Source organism: Drosophila ficusphila, unplaced genomic scaffold, assembly GCF_018152265.1.
Source record: "Drosophila ficusphila isolate 14025-0441.05 unplaced genomic scaffold, ASM1815226v1 contig_412, whole genome shotgun sequence".
Classification (NCBI taxonomy): Eukaryota; Metazoa; Arthropoda; class Insecta; order Diptera; family Drosophilidae; genus Drosophila; species Drosophila ficusphila.
The window spans coordinates 663,102-688,419 of record NW_025064326.1 but is presented as its reverse complement, the minus strand read 5'-3'; the positions used below and the strand labels follow the sequence as shown (position 1 = coordinate 688,419).

The following is a 25,318-nucleotide window of genomic DNA, read 5'->3' as shown; positions in this document are numbered from 1 at the left end:
AATGTCTTTAATAATGACAGCAGCTATGTGTGGAACTTGAAAAGCGCGTAAGCATCGTCGGCGCGGGAACACGTTTGAGCCTTCTGAGCGTTGAGCCTTCTGCTCCTCCGCTCGTCGAGCCGAGTGTGCAATAATCTGGAACGTCATTTTTATTGCTGCCACTCGCATTGGGGCATTCCTGTCTCCGCCATGTGTCCACTCCTCCTCCTCCTCCTCCTACCGCAGCTCGCTCGCCTTCAGCCTGCTCGTTGTCATCTTAAGCAATCATCTCATAATCGGCGGTGGCAGTAGCGCGGCCTCCAGCCGGAGGTTGAGCACTTCTGATGTCTCCTCCGACGGCTCCCCTGTCACCCTGTCACCCGTACACCGGGAATCCACCTCTCTGGTTACACGGATCGGTTGGGAATGTGTCTGCTTACAGGATGCATTTTTGGGAGTTTAATTGGATATACTTTACCATCGAATATGTCTTGGATTGGCTATTGAGTGCGGTAGTGCAGCAGTATTTCTCGCAGTGCACCTGGTTCCCTGTCAGCAAATCCCCACCAGAGTTTCCAGAGCCGATGCATCAGAGGAGCAGCTAACTGATACAAATCTGAGCAGAGCGGATCTGGAGCGCGCCTTTTTGATTGATTGCTGCGAGGACGTTTCTGTCGCTGCTGCTTTTGGTGTTAATAATAATTATTATCGGCTCCGTTGGATGAATCCGATTCAATGTCGACCGGCAGGGCGGAAGTTGCAGCCGAGTCTTTGGAGAAAACGTGAGAATTCTCGGCGGAGGCTTCGTCACTGCCGAAGTTGCCTGCTGGTGGGACTTCTCCCGATAATTCCCAAAAGTCGCACGTGCTGAGAAGTTGCTCGCAGGTTAGATTAGCTCAGAGAAATTCTTCAGAAAATTCCTCCGAAATGCACTAATATTTAGCAATAGGTTTCCATTTAGTTTAATGAAAAGACTTGAGTATTCTGTTGCAGCCTTTCCATTACTTTTAATTCACTCCGACAGAAGACGTTGCTGCTGCTGCTGGGTTTGGTCGTTTGTATCTCCGATTGTTCTTGACCATTTTGAGATAGTAACAAGATAGGCGGCAACACTCGGAGTGAGATAGAGACGGGCGGCGGCATTGACGTGTGTGGCATGTGGGCAAATGTGCTGCTGTGTGGCTGCTGGAGATGCGGCTACTTGCTGCGGCAGCGCTGCTGTTGTCATTGGCTGCAATTTAAATAAGTGCCCGGCAACAGGGAACGTTGAACATCGAACATAATTGCCTTTTGCTTTGTTTTGCCTCGTTTTTTCCTCGCTTCGATTCTAGCGCTCCCGTCGCCTCATTTCCTTTCCAGCGCGAAGGTCAGCGGCCACCGCTGCAGAAGCCGCGGTCACTTGCCACCAGCAACCAGTGGGCAACCAGCAGCAGTGGCGGTACGGCGGTGTGGCAACTGCAGCCGCCTTTGGGGCAGCCGCTTACAAGCGCTGCGAATTCCGCTCGCTGTCACCATAATTGTTCGCTCCCTGACCCCCTCCTGCCCCTCCTGCCCCTCTTGCCCCCCCCTTCCCGCTTACTGCGACATGTTGCAGGCAATTGATTGCTGCCGCCGCCGCTTGTTTAATGAGCCGAGGAGATCGGGAGGGCAGGGAGCCGCGAAGGATCCACGAGGGGCATCTGCGGCATGCGAGGTGTCTAAATTAGCTGGGAACGCGTTTTCGGCTGTCGCCAGCAATCAAAAGCGGAATATCCGCGCCTCCTTGTAATTAGGGAGGGCAAATACCAAAGAACCGAGAACCGACAAAAACCGAAAAAAATACTGCAGAAAAAGCCGAAGCCAAGGAGAAGTGGAAAAGCGTTTTCTTCGAGGTTGGATTACATTTGTGCTGCGGTTGGCAGGGGAAGAATTTCGAATTAAGAAAGCGCTTAATTAACTGGTTTAGGAACGAAATTAGTAGCGATTCTAAGCCGCTTCAGAAGAACAATCTGCAGCAGCAGAAGCAGCCACAGTAGCTGCAAAGCAACTCAAACATTTGTCAGCAACTTTGACTCCGAGTCCAAGTCCAAGTCCGAATCGGAATTGGAATTGGAGTTGGAGTTGGAGTCGCAGTCTCGGATTCAGGGCCTGTTGCAAATAATAAAATCGGTAGCAATTGCAACGGTTGCCGGTTGCTGGCTGCTTGTGCCACAAAGGGACGAGGCCGAGGACTCCAGCCATGGAAGCCATGGGACTGTGGTGGCGGCCATGGCCGTGGTGCAACATGTTGATCACTGATATCGTCTGCACGACTTGCGGCCGGGGCAACAGGTAGAACCGAGGGTCCACTGCTCCGCGGAAGCCCCTCTCCTGATTCCTATTTCTGGGCTTTTTCTGTGGGTTTTTGTTGATCTGGCAACTTCATTATTTGACAGCGCACGACTTTGATATGGAACCGAGAAACTGAACGGCAGGCGGAGGAGCAGAGTCCTCTTCCAGTGCCACAAAAAGCGGGGAAGCGGAGAAGCAGCGGAAACAGCAGCAGACGCAGCGAGAACTTTTGGCCAGAAACGGAATTCTGTTGTAATCAATTTTACAAGTTTTTATTGATGGCCGACAACGCACCGCATGTGGCAGCTGTTTTTGGGCTTAGAACTGTGTAGTCTCGATCTGAATCCGAGTTGAGTGGCTGCCCTGTCATTCCTCGAAGGTTCCAGTGTCCTTGAAAAGAGTCTAGATATTCTATATTATGTTTCTGAACAACAGAATGGAAAGCCCTTGTTTCTTCATAACCGATCAGACTTAGTAACCTGTTCCCTTTAATTCCTAAGAATTATTTTAGGAACTCCCTTATCACTGTTACCTTACTTTTTTGCTTTGGCTTTTGGCCACGCTCCAATGGACCAACTGACACCTAGACACATTTTTCCCTCGCACAAATCAAAAGGCAAACATTTTCACTTTCAATTACAGCAATTAAAGCGAGCAATGATAATAACTTATTTAGCAGCAAAAGGAGGAGGAGGAGGAGCAGGAGGGGGAGGCGAGGAGCGCAGATCGCGGATCGTCGCCAAAAGCGGCACGCAGACGCATCGCAAAAGTGAAACAACGAGGAGAAGGGAGGTGGGGAGGAGGAAGGAGGAGGGAGGAGGGAGGAGGGGAGGACGGGGAAGGGGGAGGCGATGAAAAACTAGTTCAGGCTGAAAACAGGTCCCCCTCCTTAGAGCCCCTCGGTGCGCCCTGTGTCGCCACATGCGCAAATTGAATTTTCGAGAACTATGCAACACCCATACGCCCCGTGGGTGCGGTGACCCCCCTCCCCCTCCTCTCTTCCCATCCGTCCGCCACTGCAATTGCGGAATAAACGTTTTTTAATTGAATTCGAATTCTGGGGCCGTCGCCTCCGACTCCCTACTCCCTACTCCTTACTCCCAACTCCTCTCCCCGCGAATCCCCTCCCAGGGATCCCCTGGCTCCTTGTGGCCTGGTTGTTGACCTCGGATCGATGTTGTCGTCGCTCGTTTTGAAGTCGTCGCTGCAGTTGCAGTCAGTCGCCATCGCCATCGTCATCGCCCAGTGGCTCACTTACAACCTGCCCCGCCGGCCATCCCTTTTGAAGCCCCGTCCCCGATCCGCTCGTCTGAGTCCCGATGAACCTGCCCCACGAGGTACATCAGCTAATGGTCAGCAGAAACCTAAAAACCAATTACAGAGCATTTCAATTGGATGAAAGCTTATTTGGCTCAAATCACAACTAATATTATTCTTTATTTATAAAGATTTTATGTTTGGACTTTAGAGCATCCAAACATCGCTATACATTCCGCGCTCTGTGATCGGTCTTGTTTTTTGTGTCTATAAAGTCTTCTGTGTTTTTTATTGTTAATTTATAGAATTTTTTTGTGTGATGGCTGTTCTTGCCTGAACGAAATGCCTTTGACTTGGTTTCGTTGTCATTAAAACGCGCGATGGGACATCGACTTCTTGTTGTTGTTGTTGTTCTTGTTGTTTTTGTCGTTGCTCTTGTTTTGTTTTTGTTGTGCGATCCTCGATCGCTGATCGCTTACTTTTGCTCCTCTTGATTCGCGTTGTTGATTTTGTCGTTTGCCTTTTAAATGAAAATAACGATAAATCAAAGCTCGCCGTAGAAGAGGTGAACACAGCCCAATGAAATGCATTTTGTGTCGTCTGCTGTTCGTGGAGCCCAGATTTCCCGCTTTGCTGTAATTTGTTAACCTCTTAATTGTCCCCAAAAACCAAATTGTGCTGCCACCAAGATTCTACTCTATGTACTTCTATTTAAATCCGAGGGATACAGGAAAGTTGAGTCATGGAAGGCACTGTTGTGTCCCTAGTTCAATGGTTAAGAGTAAGAGAAGGAGTAAACATTTGTTTGTTTCATTTTATCCCACTGGGAATTTGGACTGCCTGTAACGCAATCTTCTACAAATCTCCATTTCTCTTATTTGTTTTGGCATGGGAACTGGGGGTTATCCAGTGGGTTCGGCTGGATGCCACTAATTAATTACCCCCAGTTGCCGATTGCCGCTGGCCTCTTCTCTAATGTCCGTGGCTCCTTCTGCTGTTTGCCGTTTGCTGCATGCCCTAATGTAGATATTCCATTTGCTATTACGGAGCGACTTCGGCTGACTCTGACGACGTCATCAGGCCGCCTCCAAATGCGTTTTGACAGGGGAGGCCCCCGAGCCTCCCAGCTCCGCTCTCCCGACTGCTGCACTTAATCTCGGGCGATCGTCAACGTTCCATCAGCTTCATCGGCATCGGCATCGGCATCAGCTCGCCGGCGGAGCAGCTCCCCCCGAGATTGTATCTCATCAAAGGCGCACGTTTTCGAAATTACCGTACTAAGTGGGCGTCTAACTGTGCCACAGTCGAGGCTCCAGCTCCAGCGAGGAAAATCCCCAGGTTGCGGCGACGTCTGAGCCTGTTTCCCCGGCCTTTTCCACTCTTTTCTGTGCGTTGTTTACCCTTCGACCTGCCACCCCGCCCTCCCCTTCCCCCTTGCGATACCCACTGCACTCGCTAAGTCATTTTTCAAGCGCTTTTTCAAATTTTCCACGCTTGCTTTATGCAATTTCTCTCAGCCTGGCTGAATTTTCCATTAACACTTGCCAACAAGGACGGGAAAGAATTTTCGACGGAGCCTTCAAGTTGATTTTAATAATATTTTATTTGTAAATAAAAATGTCAAATATATTCAATTATTTAAACTGTTTGAATGTGAGTATTAAATAAAGAAATACAATTTCAGCCTTGATGTGGTGGGAAATGACATTCTAGATATTGAATCTAGTTGCATGTTTAGATACATTATCTAGCTGTGCGGTGTAATCTGGCAGAGAAAAGCCAATTTAGCCCCACGAATCGCATTTGGCAAATCAAAGTCAAATATGTTTTATTAAAAATATTTTAATGCCATTAAGCATTAAACATCAGCCAAGTGTATTAACCCCTGATGGGATCGAGTGGGGCAGTGGAGGGACCACACCGAAATGGCTCGCTCATGACCAGCGGCGAGGTCAGAATGCTTTTCCCGGGGCCACAAAGCCCGGGGCTTCAGCCTCCTTTGCGCCGGTGTTTCTTGCGCCTCTGGTGCGTTATCTTTGGGCGAGATGGAATCGGAATCGGGGAGTCGATAACGCATAAGGCCACACAGACAAAAATACTCGGTTAGTACAGATTAAATGTGGTCAAAATCAAATTTTATATTTACTGTTTATCTTAAATCTCCGCTTTGAAAGCCTGTTCTTTTCCGCATTCCCCTTCCATTCAGAACCGCCGAGGAGGTATATTTTTGCACTGTGTAGGAAAAATGTTGCTTTATGTGTTGCATGTTTGGCAGCCCACTCGGCTGTCGACCAGCTGTGGTTCTCATTCCCCACAGAGCACCGGACAATTTCCAACTAATTTCGTTTGGTTTTCCCCGCGGACTGATGCCTGCGTGCCGAGGATCCCTGTTCCGAAAATGACCAAGAGTGAGCTGGACTCGATACTCACGCCACTCGTGCCTCACGATGCCCTCTCCAATCTCCAATGGCCAATGCAAATCTCAGCATCTAAATCGGAGCCCCAACAAGGGGCTGGGAAAGTGGGGAAAAGGGGAAAGCAGCGAGCAGTTGAGCGGTCGAGGGACAAGGAAAAATGTCTGCAATGCTTAAATAAATAAAATGAAGAAATTGTAGAATCACGACCGGGTAGCAGCAGTAACTGAAGCAGCAACTGAAGCTTGGGCCTACAGAGAGCGAAAAGTCCCACCAGAGGCAGTGTAGATATTGCAGAATAGTGTTCTCCACAATTTACCTGGCGACTTCGAGCCCCCCCGTTTCGCTCAGTGCTGTGATCCAGGGATCTTCCGAGTGGCTGTGTTGTTCTAGCTGCTGTTGCTATGATTTCCATGGCCGTGATTTTATTAAGAGGTTATGCAAACCAACTCACAACTCCCAACTCCCAACAATCGCTGCTGATGAGGATTTTCCTGGCTTTTCCTCTCTTCCTGTACCTTGATGAATGAAAACGGCACAATGCCGTTAGCGGTTTCCTACTTGCCAACGGCGAAACTTGTAAGTGCATCTGTCCTTCTCGACCACTGGGTAAAACTATCTGGCCGACCTCCTGTTCCTGTCCGCTCTGCTTCTTTTGGCCAAATTTTACAGAGGCGACGACAACAACAACTCGGTGTTGATCTTATCGCTGCGTTTAGCATTTAATACCAAATTTGTTTTATGCAAATGAACCACACCATCAACACTGCGGCAACTGCGACAGCAACAGCAACACTTGGTGACAAACTGCAACAGCCAACGGCAACCGAAATCTCGACTAGGAATTCCATAGATCACACAGTCAAAAAAATAAAGCACTTTGTGGGTTATCATCATTTGAAGATTATCATCACGTCCAAACATATTCGCAATACCAGTTTAGTAGTTAAGGGAAGTGGTTTCCAAAATGTTCCTCCAAATTTCGATGGCAGTGATATTATTTCCCCCAGTACCATTTTCCCTCTGTGCAGCATTAGATCTGAGATTCCTTGGTGGTGCATTTTTTAATTGATGCTTAACCTTGGGGGCGGAGAAACGAGGCGCAATCGGCCGGAGACTTAGTTCTCCCCAGTGCTGCGCCTTCGAGTTTCCAGATCCCCAGCTGGCGATAAGAAATCCGATTTGGATTCGGGGCTGCAGCCACGGTTGCCAAAAAGTGCGATTTAATAAATCTTTTCGTGAATTCAATTTATTTTGTACGATTTTTCAAATGCGGAGATTAGCGGAGATTGCAATTTCAGTTGCAACCGCTGTTTTGTTGCAACTGTGGCGCAGTCACACGCTCCGCTTATCTGATTAGGCTTCAATTTCTCAATTTACCAACTTGTGTGGATCAGGGGGGCGGAGTGGGGGCGGTTCCCGGCCGCCTAATTTGTTGTTAACATTGAACTTTTCATGTTGCCACAAAAATTTGAGAGTTGCAGTCGCGTTTTGGCTGAAATAGCTCATAATAATAATAGTGAGTAACTATGTTTTGCTTCTTAGGTATGCGCCGTCCGGGTTTCAAAATAACTCAATTACAGTTTACAAATGCTGAAATATATGAAGCCAAGCCAAGCGTGTTAAGAATATTTTTAATAGATTCCACACCCTTTCAAAGCCCACATCTCGGTCAATTTCAAAGGTGCCGTACCTGTAAACATTTATTGTCATATTAATGTATTTGCTGCAGTTTATCGACCTTTTTGACCCCTGTTCATGTCAGTTTTTATTGATGATGTGCCGTAGAGTGGCCCATAACTGGACTTCCAGAGCCCATAACTTTGACAATTTGAATGGCATACCTATAAATATCTGTGGTAATATCCTTAAATAAATTTTGATATCCCTGGCTGTCCCAGATTTGGTTAAGTTTTCAATGAAGTGCAGAGTAAGATACCGCAGGACTGCTCTTCCAGAGCCCATTAACATTACTATGTAGGCTTTATTGAGATTGTCAGTTTTTTATTGTTTTGAATGTATTCAAAAAAATAGTTATAACTTTTTTCCTCTAATGATCTGGAGTTTGCTGTGCTCAGATCGTGGTTTCCAGTGGCGAAAATCGGACAGGCTTTGTTGCCCCTTTGTCGCATGACTTTTCCGCGAATTTCCCTGGTGACGACGACAACACCTCCAGCGGCCAACTGCTTTTTCCTTCCTAGGGAAGAGCTTCGGGGTCGTGATTCAAATGCCAGAGCCGTTGTTCCTGCAGTCAAGGCCAAGAAACAAAGGGCCGGGCCAAGATCCAGTAGCTCACAATGGGTCTGCGGCGAAAACGGAGGCCATAAATTAATCAAGCCCGGCTTGGGCGGTTTTTGCCATTCGCTGGCCGTCGTTTGCATTTCACAATTGTCAGGAAGGCATCCCAAGCGATTTTGATCCGACGATCCCGAGTCATTTCCCAGGCACCAGGCACCAGGCACCGCTGGCGCACTTTTGCTTTTGCCCTGACTGAGATTCGTCCGCTGACAGGCTTCCTTTTTCTGGCCAACCCCCTCCGCAGATCCTCCTCCCTTTGTTCGACTGCAATTGACAGGCTCCTTCGACATTGTCGGGCTTCTGAGGATTTGTCCGCCGCCCGGCCGAAGATAATTTATGTCCAGCCCAGCTCTTTGCATACCCGAATCCAATCGGTCCCCTCCACTGTCCCTCTGTCCCTCTGTCCCTCTTTGGAACCCTCGAGTCCTGCCAACCGCTGGCGCACTTATTTTACTTTTACTTTTCCGCACATTTCATCCGAGGCATCCCGAGTGGCTCGCTGGGAGCAGATGACTTGGACGGGATGCCCGGCTTCTGTTTCTCCTCCGATCCGGCTACTGGTGCTCCTCTTTTGTGGCGGAGCAGAAACCGCCGCTCACAGTGTCCACCTCTTCATTGGCTGCCAATGGGAAACAAAATTTTCTTAAATTTTCCAATTAATGTGAAAAAACACACGGAATAGAAAATCCCTCTATATATCTCTACAAACGGTGGTGGTGTCGGGTGAATAAATTAAAATAGAAGTTTCAATCGATGGCTCAATGAGAAAGGATCCATGGCTAATTAAATTGTACTTTTGACCACTGTCCTTTTCAGCGGCGGCTCTGTGGTTGCCTTTGTGTTCTTGCTCCTCCTTCTGCCCCTCGTGCAACCCGACTTCCTCTGCTTCTCATCCGGAAAGACTGCTCCCTTTCGTTTTTGTTCTTTTGTGAAAAATGCCTCCTTTGTCCTGTCAGTCAGCCTGCTTTCGGTTTCGGTTAGTCCCCTTTGAGTCTCGCCCCCGAGCGCCCCTTCCTCCTGCTTTGCATACATAAATTCATCTGTGGGCCAAGTGCAACGATCCCCGATCCCCGTGCCCCGATCCGCGATCCGCGATCCGCAATCCCAGATCCAACAGCAAGAGCAGTGTCATTGCCACAACCAGTGGTTGCAAGTTGCAAGTTGCTAGTGCTGCTGCATCTGTCGCTGTTAGGGTTAATGTCAATTGCCTTGCCGTGCCATAAATTCGAGGCCAGGAGAGAAGCAAATGGGCCTGGATGGGGCTAATACGCCGGCCCTTGGGGGATTCTCGGCCAGAATCCGATCCGCCTTCAATTTAATTAGCAGAGCTTGCTCCCCGGCTGCGGTTCACTTTCTAGGCCGCCAAAAGTGTTCGCCAAATAATCATTGCTGACAATCACGAATATCCACCAGCACACACAACTGGCAGCCCACAGCAGCATATAGCAAGTTGCAACTTGCAACTTGCAGCTTGCAAACGAGCAGCAGCAACCTGAAACAGCAACAACATTTCAATATCGTGAGCTGGAAAAAACAATTTATACAAATCCAACTGGAAAAGTAACAAAATGCCAATTAATTGCCAAATAGAATGTTTATCTATAAAATCGAGACGACAACAACTGCTGCGTGAAGGAGTAACAACAACAGCAACAGCAACAACAACAAAAGAAACAGCAACAAAAACTGTTAACTATTAGTAAAAGTTAAGCATTTGTGACCGCAACACATTTTCGAATTGCATTTGTTGCTGTGGTGCTGTTGCTGTTGATTATTAGAGGAGTAATCTACACTGCAAGAAAAGGGTGTGAAGAAATAATTACATTTTTTGCGTTGAAGAAGACAAACACAATAAAATGTGTGAGTGGTGTTTTAAGACCCATGTCTTTCGTTTTTGTATTTTGTTCGGCAGTGAAACCTGATTTAAAATCAAACGAAGTATTGATTTTAGTGCTCAACGAAAGAAAAACATTTCACTGGCTTTCCGAATAATGTTGCTGGTGTTCCGAATGGTCGCTGCTGCCTCCAAGTTGCTGGTTGCTAGTTGCTAGTTGCTGGTTGCTGGTTGCAACCTGGGTCAGGCAGACGCCAGCAATGGTGACGATCTAAACGAGCAGCGTGCATCGGCGGGCGGCATCTTAGATGCTCCTCACACAGATACTCGCGCACACAAGTGCAAATTACTGGCTCTCATACATATGCAAAACATTGGCCAGAGGAAAGTCGTGTCGTCGATGTCGATGTCGCCTGCGCTGGAAGAAATAAATGACCCCTATGAAAGGTATTGTTGCAGGGTATTCGACCCACATTGGCTGTGTGTCCTTTTACTTTCAGGCGTTGTTCTAGTTAGTCGATTGAGGAGATGTATTGATTGCATATGCTAACAACTTCTTAACATGGCAACCTTTTTTGCCAGTGCATCGTGGCTGCTGCAGCAATTGTCGTTCTTCTGTTTTGTGGTTTGTGGCTCAAAGAAATGGCTTCGACATGTGGCCATGAAAGAGAAAAGAGATGGTCGGGAGGAGGGTGGAGGGCGGAGGAGGGGGCGGGATAGCGAGTGAGGGAGAGAGGCGCGACTTAACTGCAACTTAAACTTTAAATGCCACTTTAATAGCATCATTTGCACGCGGCCAGCTTGTTAACCCGCTCCCCAGATCTTGCATCGACTTATCGAGGGGGTGATGCCACGCCAACTCGTGATCAGAACCCACTAAATAATGTGTCGAAACATTCTCTAATCAGCCAGGAGTGTGGGACTCTTCCGAATGCAAAAACCGATTAAGAAAAAGGTGGATAAATCAAAACGGGATATTAGCATATTGCTCAAGACTGCAATTTACTTGTTAACAGCTAAACTGAGTTCACTTTATGGAAAACGGGCTAAAATTATACAAGTCTTCCTCCAAGTAAGGCCTGGCAAACAAAAAAGTGTCTGTCGCTGCACAAATATTTTGAAAAGCTACCGGCGAGTGTTAAAACGCAATGCGCGTCGGGATTTTTATTGGGCTCGCCAGCTTTCCATTTCAGAAACGGTGCTGCACTCCCGGTGACCAATGAAACGAACTTGTTCTTTTCGGCCAGGTCGCTGATGTCCAGCCAGTGCCCGTTGCTCCCGAGTTGCTGGTGGATAAGGGAGAACTCCGCCTCGTCCTGGGGCAACGCCAGTTGGCCTCCCATCTCCCGGCACTTCTGCGCCGCGCCGAACCAATCCCTTCTCACGTTCCTTTCGATGTAGAAGAACCTGGAGCCCAGCTTCCGGAACTCCGGATGCATCTGGCCACCCGACGCCACGTTCTTGTACTCCAGGGAGCAGTGAAGGGCCTCCACCGCTTCCGCCAGGGCTGCCTGCCGGCTTTCGATCTTGCTCTGCAGCTCGATCTTGTCGGACAGCACTTTCAGATACTTGTTCTTTGCGGGCTCTATCGAATTTACTGCTCTTTCGGTATTTTCCAGCTGACCCTCGATTCTGTCAAGTATTTCAGGAATCGGCCCGAAATAGTCGCCATAAATTTGCTTCAGCACCTGAGGCAGAGCCACAATACAGATACTCGTATCTTGACCCTGATTTAGTTGTTCTTTCGATGCAGAAGTCGGGCACTTTTCACAATGAACTTCTACGACGAGGGCGATCCAAAAATACACTGTGTACCTTAGCATACTGAGTGCGAATGAATTCTGAAGGTAAGAGCTTTTACCAAACCCTTAAGGAGCTAATGAACCATAACCGTCTCCTCATTAAACTGGAAAAATTATATTAAAGCCCCGTTCTCCAATTCGGAACTAAGTCAGTTTCCAGTTAGCTAGAAGAGTAAAGCAGATTCACCCAGAATCGATCAAAGTACCGTCGTGGGTAAACCGCTCATCGCTCGGTATTAAGCCATGTGGTACACATATCGTTCTGAGAACCGCCGACGTTCATTGCGCTCCCCCAACTTTTGAGTTCCACTGCAGCTGAAGCTGAAGCAGCAACAACAACATTAGAATTGCTAAAAGCCACTCAAAACCACTAGCGGACAACGGGCAAAAATGTTAAAACGATCACGTTTTCCTGTAGCAACAACCACTGCGGTCGGGAAATCCTTGCTGGAAATTCACTGTAGAGAAGCGGGAAAAATCTCAGCTGCCGTTGACATTCCATTCCCCCCTTTTTAGTCCCTAGCCCCCCGCGTTTTTTCGTCAAGGAGCGTCGCGCATGCTAATTTCTTGGCCGGGTAGTCCAACGGTTTCCTAACTTATAGACGGGGCCCTCGGTGGCTAACTGTAAAAGGCAACGCAAGGCAAGTGAGCTTTGAAGCATGAAAGCCGAACAGAATGTGTGTGAAGTGATACCCTGTAGGCAGATGTGTTGGGCGTCTAGCTTAGCATACCTTGAAGAGACGCAGGTCCAAACTAGCAGGCTAGTTTGCCCCCCTCCACCTTTTTGTCTATATTAAATACTTTGAGCGAGCTCATCGAAATCTGTTTCTCTTTTCCACTTTCGGACTCGGATCTGTATCATAAGTGAGGTGATCTTTCTGCAGGGTATGCGCGCCATTCGATTCTAAATTTCCCCATTAACGGTTGTGTTTTTTATTAGAGATATTTTCACTCCCGCTAGCTCTCTCTTTTTTGTTTGCAGACCCGAGACAATTGTCATTCGATTCGAATGATTTTCGCTATTCGCTTTTTTGTTTCCGTCGCTACTATTTTCTTCTCTGTTTTCCGAATGTTCCCCGATTTCGATTTCGGGGGAAGAAGGAAAAGGTGGCCGAGGGGAAGTCGCAGGGTTCCAAAATGCAAATGAATACCGATAATTCAAACGATAAGTTTGTCTTTTGTCTTGTTTGCAGCTACCGTTCGTTGTTTTTCCCTGGGTTTTCCCCGTTTTTTTGCCTCGACTGGTTGTTGTTGTTTAAGCTACCGCCTAGAGCCGACAACCATTAGGAAACCCAAGGGAAGGACTGCGGGGCGGGCGGACGGAGCCAGGACCATGATCACGATTTTCAAGTTTCGACATTTGATTGAGTTTTTTGAACTAACGATTTTTTTCCCCACTTCTTTTATCTCTTTTTCTTTTGTTTATTTATGCGGTCTGTCTTATTCAACGAGGTTCGATCTGTGTGAGTACCGTCGTGAGTTTGTGGGCGTCTTGCAGCTCGTATCCATATCTTGCATATTGCCCCTAAAGAGCGTTAATTTGACACACAAGTAACCCAGATTGGAGACGGACAACAGATCCCAGGGCTGCCGAATCGAAATCGAAATGGATCCCCTGTAGTCCTCAGGTTTCAGTCTAACCAGTAAAAATTTTTTATTTTTTTCCTTTTTAGCTGTTCCTCAATTAAATATTTAAACTTATTACTCCCATGCATTGAGCTCACCTCAATCGTTTACTGTTTTCTAAAGGTTGCATAAATCTGGAAACGAGTGTGTTTTTCCTCCAAGGTTCATCCAAGTCCAAGTTGCAAGTTGATCTGCCAGCCCTGCTTTGAACGAGGTTTGAACTCTTCTCGGGCTCGAAATCCGCAACGAAAGGAAGTGAAACACAAATGTTAACTCCGCATGTTGATAAAAATATGACAAGTTGGCTGTCATTAGTCACACAATTAACATACACATGAACCCTCGGTGGAGGGGAGTCGAGGGGATCCTCGAGGAGGCTCCGTCCTCCTGCTTCGGTCACGTAGAGGAGAGGAGACACGCTGGCTTCAGCAAATTGTCAATTACTCATGCGATGAGCGAAAGGAGCATCGCAGGGGCAGGGCTTTTCCGGGGATCGGGGCTCCGGGGAGGGAAGGACCAGACCTGTCCAGTTGCCGAACCTGAATCGCAGGCTATATCTCCGCTGCTGGTGGACCGCCTGTCGTCGACGACTACCTTTTAAAGCATCATTAGCGGCGATAATTAGCGCCGTGCAAACGACAGCCAGGAGATTACCTCGAAAAAGAGACCCACACAGTAAGAAACCGACAATACTGCTCTCATATCGTCTTCTTGGCAGAACTCAAAACTCACAATACTCAAAATGCATAAGGCATTCCTAACAGTTTTCGAACCAATGTCGAGCTTTGACCATGTATATAGTATTTTTAAACCATTTCAGCTTAAATTATTCCCTGTGCATAAGCAAATGAAGACAGACTAAACGTACCTTACCTCTTTAGTTACCGACAATTTTCGGCTAATAATTTAAAAATGTTAAACGTTTTTTCGGCAACTTACGTTTGCCGCCGCTCCGGCAAATTTGAAACTCGTGAGAGAAGCAACAGGTTGCTGAAAATCGGGGGCACACGCTGCGGGGGTTCAGGGGGTTGGAAAAGCTCTGCTTGTGTTTCCATTCAACTTCAGCCTCGTGCGTAACTTTAGTGAATGGTCAGCCAGTCGACTCGAAAGAGGAAAACCCGTGGTTGCTGATGTGGCAGTCGCAGTGGCAATGTGTGCTGCTGTGCAGCTGCTGCGGCAGCTGAGTGACATGTTAATTAGTCACTTACATGACAGCGCTTTGCTGCCAAGGCATTGCCCAAAATGCTAATTTCCACATTGGGCAACTGGCGAGACGCGGAAAAGCAGGGAAATGGAAAGCGAGCCGGGTTCGCCGAGTTGGGCAATTTATAATTGAGCAATTTGCCAGCGACTGATTTATTAGTGGATCCCCAAACGGGATTAAACGGAATGTGTCCCGCATGCAATGTAAGGCATCTCGGTTAACTGCGATACGGATTTGGGAGTCTGTAATACACTTATCTTTTCCTGGCAAAACCACAAAATAAGGAAGATGTCGAAAGTAAGCTATCTCAGTAGTGCATTTCTTTTTTAATGGGCAGGGAACTATTCTTAGCCATAAAGTATTTGAACGACTTTTTGTTACGGTTCGTTTAATCACATAATGGCGTGACAAATTTGCTGAGAGATCTTCACGTGCATAGCAAGCTGATGTAGATCACAGCCCAATATGCTCGAGTACACAACCTATTTTTTGGGCGCGGTCGTGGTTTGCGTTAGTAACTTAGCCCGTGCACAAACTCAGTGCCCCGATTTATTTAGTCAAGCCCAACAAGTGTGTATCATGGAACTACCGCCAGTGCTTGATTACCTTGCCAAAAACAAAAAGACTCAGGGGAACTCAACTACCGATCTGCAGCTAAACAAAACCAAGGGGAAACTAGTCGGGATTGAGAGCCGGCAGAAAAAGACGGGAGACAAGTTGAAGGAAGCTCTGGAGAAGATGGAAAAGGAGTTGAAGGCGCTAGAGACCAAGATTTCGATCAAGAACAACTTGGAGAGGGTGGAGCTAGAGCTGAAGGACACAGTAAAGGCTCTCCACGCACTCCTTCAAGCCAACTCAGTGAAGCCCAGTAAGGAAGTCCCCGGGACGTTCCAGCAAATTGGATCGAGATTCCTGTACATCGAAAGAAACACGAAGGTGGATTGGTTTGGAGCGGCAAGCATGTGCCACCGGATGAAAGGGACCCTGGCGACAGTCCAGGATGCCGAGCAACTGGAGAAAATCAAAGGGGAAACCCCCTCGGGCGACTATTGGCTGGACATCACTGACCTGGCGAAATGGGGCGAGTTCATTTCCTTGGCCACGGGCAGGCCTCCGCCCTTTTTTAAATGGAGTAAGGGGAGGCCCGAAGTTAAGATCCATCAGCGCTGCGTTCACTTGTTTCACGGAGAAATGAAGGACGGACGGTGCGGCGACAATTACTTCTTCATTTGCCAACTTGCGCAGTGAACATCTACATTTCGATCATTTCTGTTTAAGTGTGTTACTACAAATATATCTGCTATTAGCAACGTAGGAGAAAGCTGGTAGTTACTTAGCCCTAGTCTTGTTCGCAACAAAATCGGACATCCGAAGATTCAACGCTTTTAAAAGTGATTTTAAGGCTTATTAACGCTTAAGGGGTGTGAAATCGGTCTTAGGGGTCGTCGAGGCTTTGGAACAAATCCGGAATCAGTTTGTTTTACTCACTCAACATGTTCGAATACGCAGTCTATCTTTTGTACGCACTGCTCTCCTGTGATCTCTATGGAGCCCAGGAGTGTCCCCCAGAAAATTGTTTTGTGGAAATGTCGCCATTGCTGAACCACCTTGCTCAGGAGCAGGAGGAGAGGGAGTGGAGCGCCACCAACTCTCACACTTTGGACGAATCGCAGGGAGTGCTGGACAGAATTGAAGGTCAACAAGTAGCCACAGCCACGCAGTTGAGTGCGCTGCAAGCGAGGTTGGAGAGTCGGTTTAAGGAGCTACGGGCCAAGCTGGAGCAAAAGGCCAGGCTGATAAGTCTGGAGAAATCCTTGGAGGAAGCCGTAAGTGCACTTCAGCTAGCTCTGAAGCTCAAAGCAGCCGCTACAAGCCCGAAACTAAGACCCCAAGAGCATTTTGAGGTGATCGAGGAATACCAATTGTTCTTCGATCCACACCAGTATATGGATTGGTTCGCGGCAGCGGGCAGATGCAGTGATAATGGCGGTTACCTGGCAGCACCCGTATCCATGGAGGAGCTGCACCTCATCGCTCCGAAACTGGGAGACGGAAAATATTGGCTGGACATCTCTGATCTGGCCATTAAGGACAAGTTCACTTCGCTGGTCACCGGGGCGGAGTCGCCGCTTTTGAATTGGCAGAAAGGAGAGCCCAATAACAATACCAATGCGCACTGCGTTTATCTACAGTACGGTCAACTCTATAAGCATCTTTGCCAGAACATGTACTCGGGTCTTTGCCAATTTGAAAAGCCCCAGATAGGTAATGCGGCTTGTTGCTTTCATAATAATAATACTATTAATATTAATATTAACATTAATATAAATAATAATGGAAATGAACGGAAAAAGGAAGAGGAAGAGAAAATGAAAAAGGAAGAGGAAGAGAAGAGGAGAAAGGAAGAGGAAGAGGAAGAGAAAAGGAAAAAGGAAGCGGAAGAGAAAAAGAAAAAGGAAGAGGAAGAGAAAAAGAAAAAGGAAGAGAAAAGGAAAAAGGAAGAGAAAAAGAAAAAGGAACAGGAAAAGAAAAAGAAAAAGGAAGAGGAAGAGAAAAGGAAAAAGGAAGAGGAAGAGGAAGAGAAGAGGAGAAAGGAAGAGGAAGAGGAAGAGAAAAGGAAAAAGGAAGCGGAAGAGAAAAAGAAAAAGGAAGAGGAAGAGAAAAAGAAAAAGGAAGAGAAAAAGAAAAAGGAACAGGAAAAGAAAAAGAAAAGGAAGAGGAAGAGAAAAAGAAAAAGGAAGAGGAAGAGAAAAGAAAAAGGAAGAGGAAAAGAAAAAGGAAGAGGAAGAGAAAAAGAAAAAGGAAGAGAAAAGGAAAAAGGAAGAGGAAGAGAAAAAGAAAAAGGAAGAGGAAGAGAAAAGGAAAAAGGAAGAGGAAGAGAAAAAGAAAAAGAAAGAGGAAGAGAAAAAGAAAAAGGAAGAGAAAAGGAAAAAGGAAGAGGAAAAGAAAAAGAAAAAGAAAAAGGAAGAGGAAGAGAAAAGGAAAAAGGAAGAGGAAGAGAAAAAGAAAAAGGAAGAGGAAGAGAAAAAGAAAAAGGAAGAGGAAGAGAAAAAGAAAAAGGAAGAGAAAAGGAAAAAGGAAGAGAAAAAGAAAAAGGAAGAGGAAGAGAAAAGGAAAAAGGAAGAGGAAGAGAAAAAGAAAAAGGAAGAGGAAAAGAAAAAGAAAAAGGAAGAGGAAGAGAAAAAGAAAAAGGAAGAGGAAGAGAAAAAGAAAAAGAAAAAGGAAGAGGAAGAGAAAAAGAAAAAGAAAAAGGAAGAGGAAGAGAAAAAGAAAAAGGAAGAGGAAGCGAAGAAAAAGGACAAACATGCAGACTGTAAAGAATTTTATTATTGGAAAGAAAATAAGGGCTGTGTAGAGTGCACTTCATGGAAAAAACATCCTAGATGTGAAGATTTAAAGGTACCTCCCTCTTATAATAACGGCTATAGCTATTATAGCTATGGAAGTTATCGTCCTACCAGTTGGGACTATTGGTGGTATTGGTTTGGATAAAAATCTTAGGTTGCATGAAAGGCACTAAAGGATACGTTTTATTTTAAAGTAGAGTAATTCAGAACTGAAATTGAATTTTTGGATATTTTGAATTAAACTGTGTAAACTACACAGAAAGAAATAAATAAACTTTTAAACTAGCAAAAAACAAATTGCAAAGCATTTTAGCTAATATTGTTAAATCATAGCAATGTTTTCGCTTTCTAACAGAAACAGGCTCCTAGCCATCATACCAGCTACGTTTACTGCAGCAGCATTACATTTCCCGCCCACACAGTCGGAGAAACAGAACTGAGCAACCGAGCCACGCGGATGCATCATCGACATGGCGACCCCTCTCGAAGAGACTCCTCTAATGCTAATGTTAATGTCTGTTAGCGGCACGGCAATTAAAAGACACGCTCTGTTTGTTGGTGCTTGTAGCCGCGCTCATTGTTGCGGCAGATGAAACATTGAAGTCTGTGATGTCGACAACAACGGAAACTTCGCAAGCCTGTTCTCTGTTCTTCGGACCCCGATCCCTTGGTCCACGTCCCACATTCAACAAACGCGCACGATTGCGATGAAGTGGGGAACCTCGGACCGAAAGTGGGGACGGAATGGAAAGTCAAGGCGGAGGAAATGCGAGAATTCTGCGAAGACTGGGGACCGAGACTGAGGACTGAGGACCGACAGAAAGGAGCAGGGCGTCTATCTAATGCTGGGATCTGTGTACCGTAAGTGATGTCGATGTCGCCACCTACATCTTGAATAGAGACAAGAGTCAACGTCAACCAGAACTCTGGTGTTGCACTGGAAAAAATTACACAAGCTTTGTCTAAATGGTATCCTTGAAGAAGTTGTGAAGTTGAACGTATTTAAACAAAAGGTTTTTCTTAGGTGAGGTATCACATTGGTTTTTTGTGTGCATTTATGGTGTATTTGCCCTCTTAAACCTGAAGTTAGGAGTCGGAAGTTGGCTGTGAGCTTCTTCCATCATTGAGTCGCTCAGAATATGCATCACTTTCCGGAGCTCCGGGAACAGAATCAGTTCTCTGATTGGCCGTCTGGCAAGGGGGTTTCTCCTCGATCTCCTCGAAAGGGGTGCCCTTTCCCCAACTTGGGCGGAGGGCGTTGATTGGCATGGCAATGTAAATCGCATTGAATGCTAATTTCTATGGCAAAATCAAAGCGCCGTTAGTGGTTCAAGGGGGGCAGACAATGGCGCTCCATTAATATCTGACAGGACAGGGCAGGAACTCAAAACTGCGGCTCAAACGACGCTCAGAGCTCAAAAGCCACCGACAGCCAAGAGAAGACTGCAGAGAGAACCCAGAAGACCGGAGTCTGAAGACTGAAGGCTGAAGACAGGAGACAGTGGAGGAGTGGGCGCATTAGTTGGCTTTTGTTTTGGGGCAAACCCTTTTTGCCTCGCTAGAGGCTACAATAATAAATAATAAAATGTTGACACGACAACGTCATAACCTTTGAACGTGAAATCATCCACAGACTCTCACAAAAGGCGACTAAGTCGGAATGTTTAGCGTGGGTTTAGGACTCAATCTCCGCTCCTCTCTTCTCGCAACCGCATTCAATTAGCCGCTTACCCAGTTTCCCCGCTCAAAAAGTAAAGACCCACTGAGGTTTCGACCTTCACGCCACTTCTAGCGATTCGATTCCATCTGAGTTACGTCCAACTTGTTGACGGCGCCCGATAGACATCTGTGCCCCACAGTAGCGGCCCCCAAGGGGAGTCATTTGTATCCGTAGATATGGAAATTTTGAAATTATGTCCAAGTCCGAGGAGGTGGATCACTCCGCATTCGCACGGGTCCTCCCCCTCTGGCGCACCTTTCTTCGGGGACTACGCACCTGACTGGCGTAATTGGCAGCAGAAGCCGAGACAATGGTGGGCTAGATTTCGCTGCAGGTGGCAGCAAGGCAGCAATGGAGCAAGGAGCCTTCGGCGGCCAACTCGCCAGTTGGCAGTTGCCAATTGACAGTCGGCCGCACTGGTTTGCAGAGCCAAGCGGAAACCCGGCAATCGAGCAAGTGAACATGTCGCTAGCTCATTACGGGCAGCCGAATATCGCGGCTGCGGACTTATGTTTTTGGCCTAGCCTAATCGCAAACGAAATCGAAAAGCGGACGACCGAGGTGCGCTCGATTGGCAAGAAGGGGGAAGGCAATGGACCCCACTGCACGGAAAGAAAATTACAGTTGTTAAATAGGAGCATATCTGTTGGTTTGACCCACATTTATTGTTTGAATTTAAATTCTGCATTGTCTTGTTCTGTTTTTTGCTTACCTTATAGTTGTTTTTTCTGTGTACCATAGAGCATAGGACTGGAAGCCGGGGGTTCTCAGCGCGATTTGTTTCTTGGCTCTGCGGCGGCCTCACATCAAATCAAATTAAACCGGCTGCCTGTCGACTCGACTGACTTTGATTTTCATTTCGATTTGCTGACAATTTTCAGCAGTCGAGCCACGTTTTTGTGTGTCTTAATTGGTTGGCCGATAAGATGTGTGTTCATGTTGATGTGGCTGCCACTTGGTTGCGGCCTTAAGATGCAGATACCGGCAATTAGCTGCGAGGCGCGGGTGCAGCCGAAACCTAATGAATAAGCCACCGATTCGCGGTCCCTGCTCTCGCTCCCGCTCCCGCTCCCGCATCCGATCCCAATCCCGATCCCGATCCCAGTCGCAGTCCCTCCGCCATCGCACCGTTCTATCTGCCTGCATAATTCCCTCATTAGTCAGCCTCTGCGGGCCGTTGTTTTCGAAAGTCGAAGTTCAAGTTTTCGGCTGTGAGCAGCGGCCACATGCAACATGCAGGAGGCAACAGGAGGCAACAGAAGGCAACAAGGGGCAACGCAACACCCTCGTCGTGAGCGGACTCGATCTGACCGAATACGGCGAATAAATCAACCGCCGAGCACTAAACGATTCTGCCCGGGGCAAATATGAAACATAAGCCAAATTAAGCAGCCCGCCACCGTCGCTCACAAATCGATCAGAGCCGGCTTTCAATTGCCCCTCCGCGTATTGGCACCGCTACCCGATTCCTATGCAGATTGCTGCCAGTTATTAGAACGCTCTGCGATGTGTGTGGGCATGTGGAAATGTGTCAACGCTCCAAAAGAACAACGAGTGGCGAGCTGAAACCAAAAGTGAGCCTGCAGCCGATCTTACCCACCAACTGGAACTGTCTGCTGGCTTCTCGTGCAAATTGTTTGGTTCTGTTTCTGGAAAATGTTCGAAAACGAAAAGGTTTGAAAACTCTGCTCTAGATAGCTGGCTTTTTCTCGCCAGGTTTTGCCTGCAGTACGGTTACTTTGCATATTCACACTGCATGCAAATTTTTGGCTGTCGCAAATATTTTGGCATTTGCGCACCGGCCTGCCCCCCGAGAACCCCCTTCCCCTTCCCCATTCCCCTTCCCCCGCCCCACGCTTTTGGGGACCCAGTCTGAGGTGGGTCGCCCAACCGGTTGCCGGTCGCCTCATAATTCTGAATGCAGTTTGTCGTGGGGCTGAGTTGTGGGTTATTGGTTATGCGGTTAGTCGGTTGCTGTTTTGCTTAATACGTGACTATCATGTCATAATAGCGAATTATTAGAGTTTAATGCGGTCAACAAGCGATGTGAACCCGGGCTGAAACTCGGAGGATTGATCTCCTCTCTGCTCCACATTTAACTGGGTCGAATGCTCGCCAATTTTCCGTACATAAATGGCACTTGGGAATTTGCCTCACCGATTGCGTAAAGGTGATAGAAATGCGATTATCGGTTTAGGCCATTTCCAACCTCTCGACTCTGGACGATAGTCGCTTTTTAAGTTCCCATTGGCCCAGCTCCCCTTTGGCCGCTGGGCGTTAGGCTTTGCTGCTTCTGCAACTATAAACCAGGCTGGAAGCCCCTAGTAGTTCGTAAAGATGGCTGAGTAGCTTGTCAGGCTGATTTTTACATTGATGCTCATCTGCGAGTAGCTTTAATAATTGTTATTATTTGGAGCTGGCAATTGCGCTCTCGGGCAGATCGATCGATCCATTGAAAGTGTAATTTCAACAGAGTATTCCTTTTATGCCACCCTGATTTCGCATTTAAAGTTGACCGATGGTGATGATTTGTTATGTCTTGATTAAGTATACGCCGCGTGCTTATTGATTTAGTTTCACGCGAGTGGGCTTTTCACGCTTTTCACAAAAATTGGACAAAAAGCCAGAGCCACAGCCTTAATGGCCATTACCTCGGGAACACCTGCACGATCTCCGATCTGCGATCCGGCTGCTTTTGGTTCGAATGACTCGAATTGAGGCTCTGACACTTACATGTTCACACTTGCCGATTGTTTGCTTCAGCCTCGCTGTCCGCTGAGTTTTTTTTTTGGCAGTTTTGCAATTCTTTACTTCGTGGCTCGGTATTTTTGACAACTCCGAACAGTGGTCTGTCCTTATAAGGGATGGCCGAGAGAGCCAGGAGGGGCCTGCGATTGGGGGCGTCTCCCCGGACTCATTTATTCAAAACCGGGAGGACGAGGGACGGAAGGCGTTAAGTTTCGTGTGGGTATTGATTTCCATTTGATTTGTCGCTGCCTCCTCGGCATCGCCTCCCGCTTCCCGCTTCCCGTTCCCCACTCCCCGCATCCCGATCCCCCCCGCTCTCCTGGCAAAGCCCTTCGCTTCGACCATATTTCACAACATTTCACCTCATTAATCAGGCACACCGTAATGGTCCGATTTTAACTCCGAGCCGCGACTTTCGGCATATTTTCGGCAAGTGTCAGCGGTTTACAGTTAGTATCGAAATCAGCATCGGGATCGGGATCGGAATCGGGATCGGAGCATCGTCCGGCGACTTTTAATTGATTAAAATGAGAAATCGTTACGATTTGTGTGCGGTGATTGTGTGGCAGGATCTGATTTCAAGGAGCAGTTGGAGCAGCAGGATGAGCTCGCCGTTGTGCTCGGATCGGCGATGACAAGTGGACGCAGAAGGGTTAAGCTGCACGGAAAGAAAAAACAGTGCTAATTACCATTTGGCGTTCTAGTTTTTTGTTGCTTGGATTTCTTACTTGAGTTGCAAGCAATTTAGCTTCTATTAGTTATAAATAAGTAATATGTCTCTGCATTTTTCAAGTGTTTAACTCACTTACGATTTCTCCCTGTGCTGAGCAGCTTTCTTTAGGGAGACAGGAAATGAAACTCGATACTTTGTGCATTTGTGTTATTGTTGGTTCTGCGAAATGCAACGCAGAGAAACCCTCGCAATAATAAGCAATAAAAATTCTTTGGATTGGATGGATTTTGTTTATGTGTCGAAGATTTACGAGCAGCGGCGGCTTATCCACTTTGATGGGTCTTCCCGGCCCCACCGCCCCACCGCCCCACTGCCCCCCAGTCGCCCGTCTCACTTAGCCTAATTGTGCCTTTGATGCAACTGTTTCGCATATTTGCTTTCTATTGAAAGATCCCCGCCCGAAGACGCGACCTCTGGCCCCAAAATGCGAGTCGCCGATCGCTGACAACTTTCGTACATTTCTCGCTAAATTAACTGAATTTCGGACCTCGCAAGGGAGATCTGCCAAAAAAGCCAAAAAACCAAGCCAGGCCGAAAGGCTGAGAGAAGTGCAGAGTGCCGAGAGAGACAGCGACGACAAAGCGAATCGTTAAGAGTCCAAGGATCGCATAACTCGCGCCCCCGCCCTCCTGGCCCCAAAGCGATGGCCATCTCTGTGCACTGCGGTTTCGGCCAAGAGCTGCCTAAACTGCCCAAAGTAAAAAAGAGCCAGCAGAGCCCAGAATCCGAGCCCGGCCAAATGCTTCCCAGTTCCCAGTTCCATGCTGCATGCTGCCTGCTTTATGCTGCCTGCTGCATGCTGCATGCTGCAGCTGCTCTCTGGTGGGGGGAAATATGCGCAAACTGCTTGATGTCCACTTAAAAGTGTCAACGTGAAATTCTTGCCTGCCCAGTGCAAAAACCAAAAACCAAAAAGCAAAAAGCCAGTCGGACTCGGGACTCGCTGAGTGTTGGCAGTGTCTTGCGGGCTACCAGAAGACTGGAGACTGGAGACTGGGGAGCTGCACTGGGGTACCTGTGAGTGCTGCGACTTCCACCGTTTTTGTCACTGCCTCCGACTTCTGTTCTTCTTGCAACGGGCAGTTGAGATATGCAGACCAGTGCTCCAGTGGGGATATTGGGAGCAAAGTTGGGGAGACGCCTTCCAATAAATAGTATATGTTTAATAACCAGATGAGGTTATGTAATATTAGGTTGACAGGAATACTGCAGCAGTCATGAATCACCGATCTCTGGATTCGTCGATGGAGGAGCTGATCTTATCGAAGCTGTAGGGAATCTGCTCTTCGTTTACCGCAAATCACCTTTTTGCTGTTTGCTGTTTGCGCTGCTGGTGGGGCTTCCTCCTCTTTTGTATGGGTTTTTTGGCAGTTGAATTGCGCCTTTCGCCAAACCAATTCTGCTCATTTATCTTGAACTTTTGCTCCTTCATTTGGGGCCTCTGTTTCTGTTTCGTTTCTGTTTCTGTTTCTGATTCTGCTTTCGGGCCAAAGTTGCAGCATTTCGGGAATTTGGGTTGCTCCTTCTTAAATACACAGACACTCTATCACACATCGTACGAGTGTGTGTGTGTGTGCCGGCCCCAAGCCATGTGTGCCTGGGCTCGGGGCACTTCTGCTGGTTTCATTTCGTTTGGTGGGCAACAAAAATATCACACGAGTATAATTGAGTTTGACACAATAAATTGCTCATCGCGGGACAAGAAGCCGCTGCGGCCAATCCCCTCGACTGGCTGTTGTTGTTATCGCTGACCTTTGAAGCCGCCAGCGCGCTGATTTATAAATTGATTCTGCTTAACTCTGTGGCACAGCGGGTAGCGCTCCTTGGGCTACTTGTTCGCCGCTCTCTCGAGCCGCAGTTGCCGCAGTTGCCGCAGCTGCTGCAGTGCACCAGCAATAGCGCTGCCCCCTTTGATTTTGGCACATTAACACATTCGATTGTGGGCCTAAGCGAGTCGCTTATGTGTCCGCGCAATGAGATCACTGGGATCTCGGCCAGAAGTCCGGGGGATCAGGCGGATCATGCACCGCGAGAAATAGGCTCACG

At 47.5% G+C, this 25,318-nt stretch overlaps 3 protein-coding genes across 3 annotated transcripts; 2 read left to right on the top strand and 1 right to left on the bottom strand.

The window, feature by feature from the left end:
- Positions 1-264: 264 nt before the first annotated feature.
- On the bottom strand, positions 265-14,754 carry LOC108091408 (accessory gland protein Acp29AB-like). The gene is made up of 3 exons (XM_017190599.1): positions 14,729-14,754; positions 11,323-11,724; positions 265-382 (listed from the first exon to the last, which is right to left on the bottom strand). Exons 1-3 carry the CDS (start codon positions 14,752-14,754, stop codon positions 265-267), a joined length of 546 nt encoding a protein of 181 aa, XP_017046088.1.
- A 549-nt stretch (positions 14,755-15,303) lies between these two features.
- On the top strand, positions 15,304-15,972 carry LOC122320010 (C-type lectin 37Db-like). The gene has a single exon (XM_043207932.1). It carries the CDS (start codon positions 15,304-15,306, stop codon positions 15,970-15,972), a length of 669 nt encoding a protein of 222 aa, XP_043063867.1.
- A 245-nt stretch (positions 15,973-16,217) lies between these two features.
- Positions 16,218-18,511, top strand: LOC108091409 (accessory gland protein Acp29AB-like). Its single transcript, XM_017190600.2, has 2 exons — positions 16,218-17,044; positions 18,427-18,511. The coding sequence occupies exons 1-2, from the start codon at positions 16,218-16,220 to the stop codon at positions 18,509-18,511; spliced, it is 912 nt and encodes a 303-aa protein (XP_017046089.2).
- Positions 18,512-25,318: the final 6,807 nt, after the last annotated feature.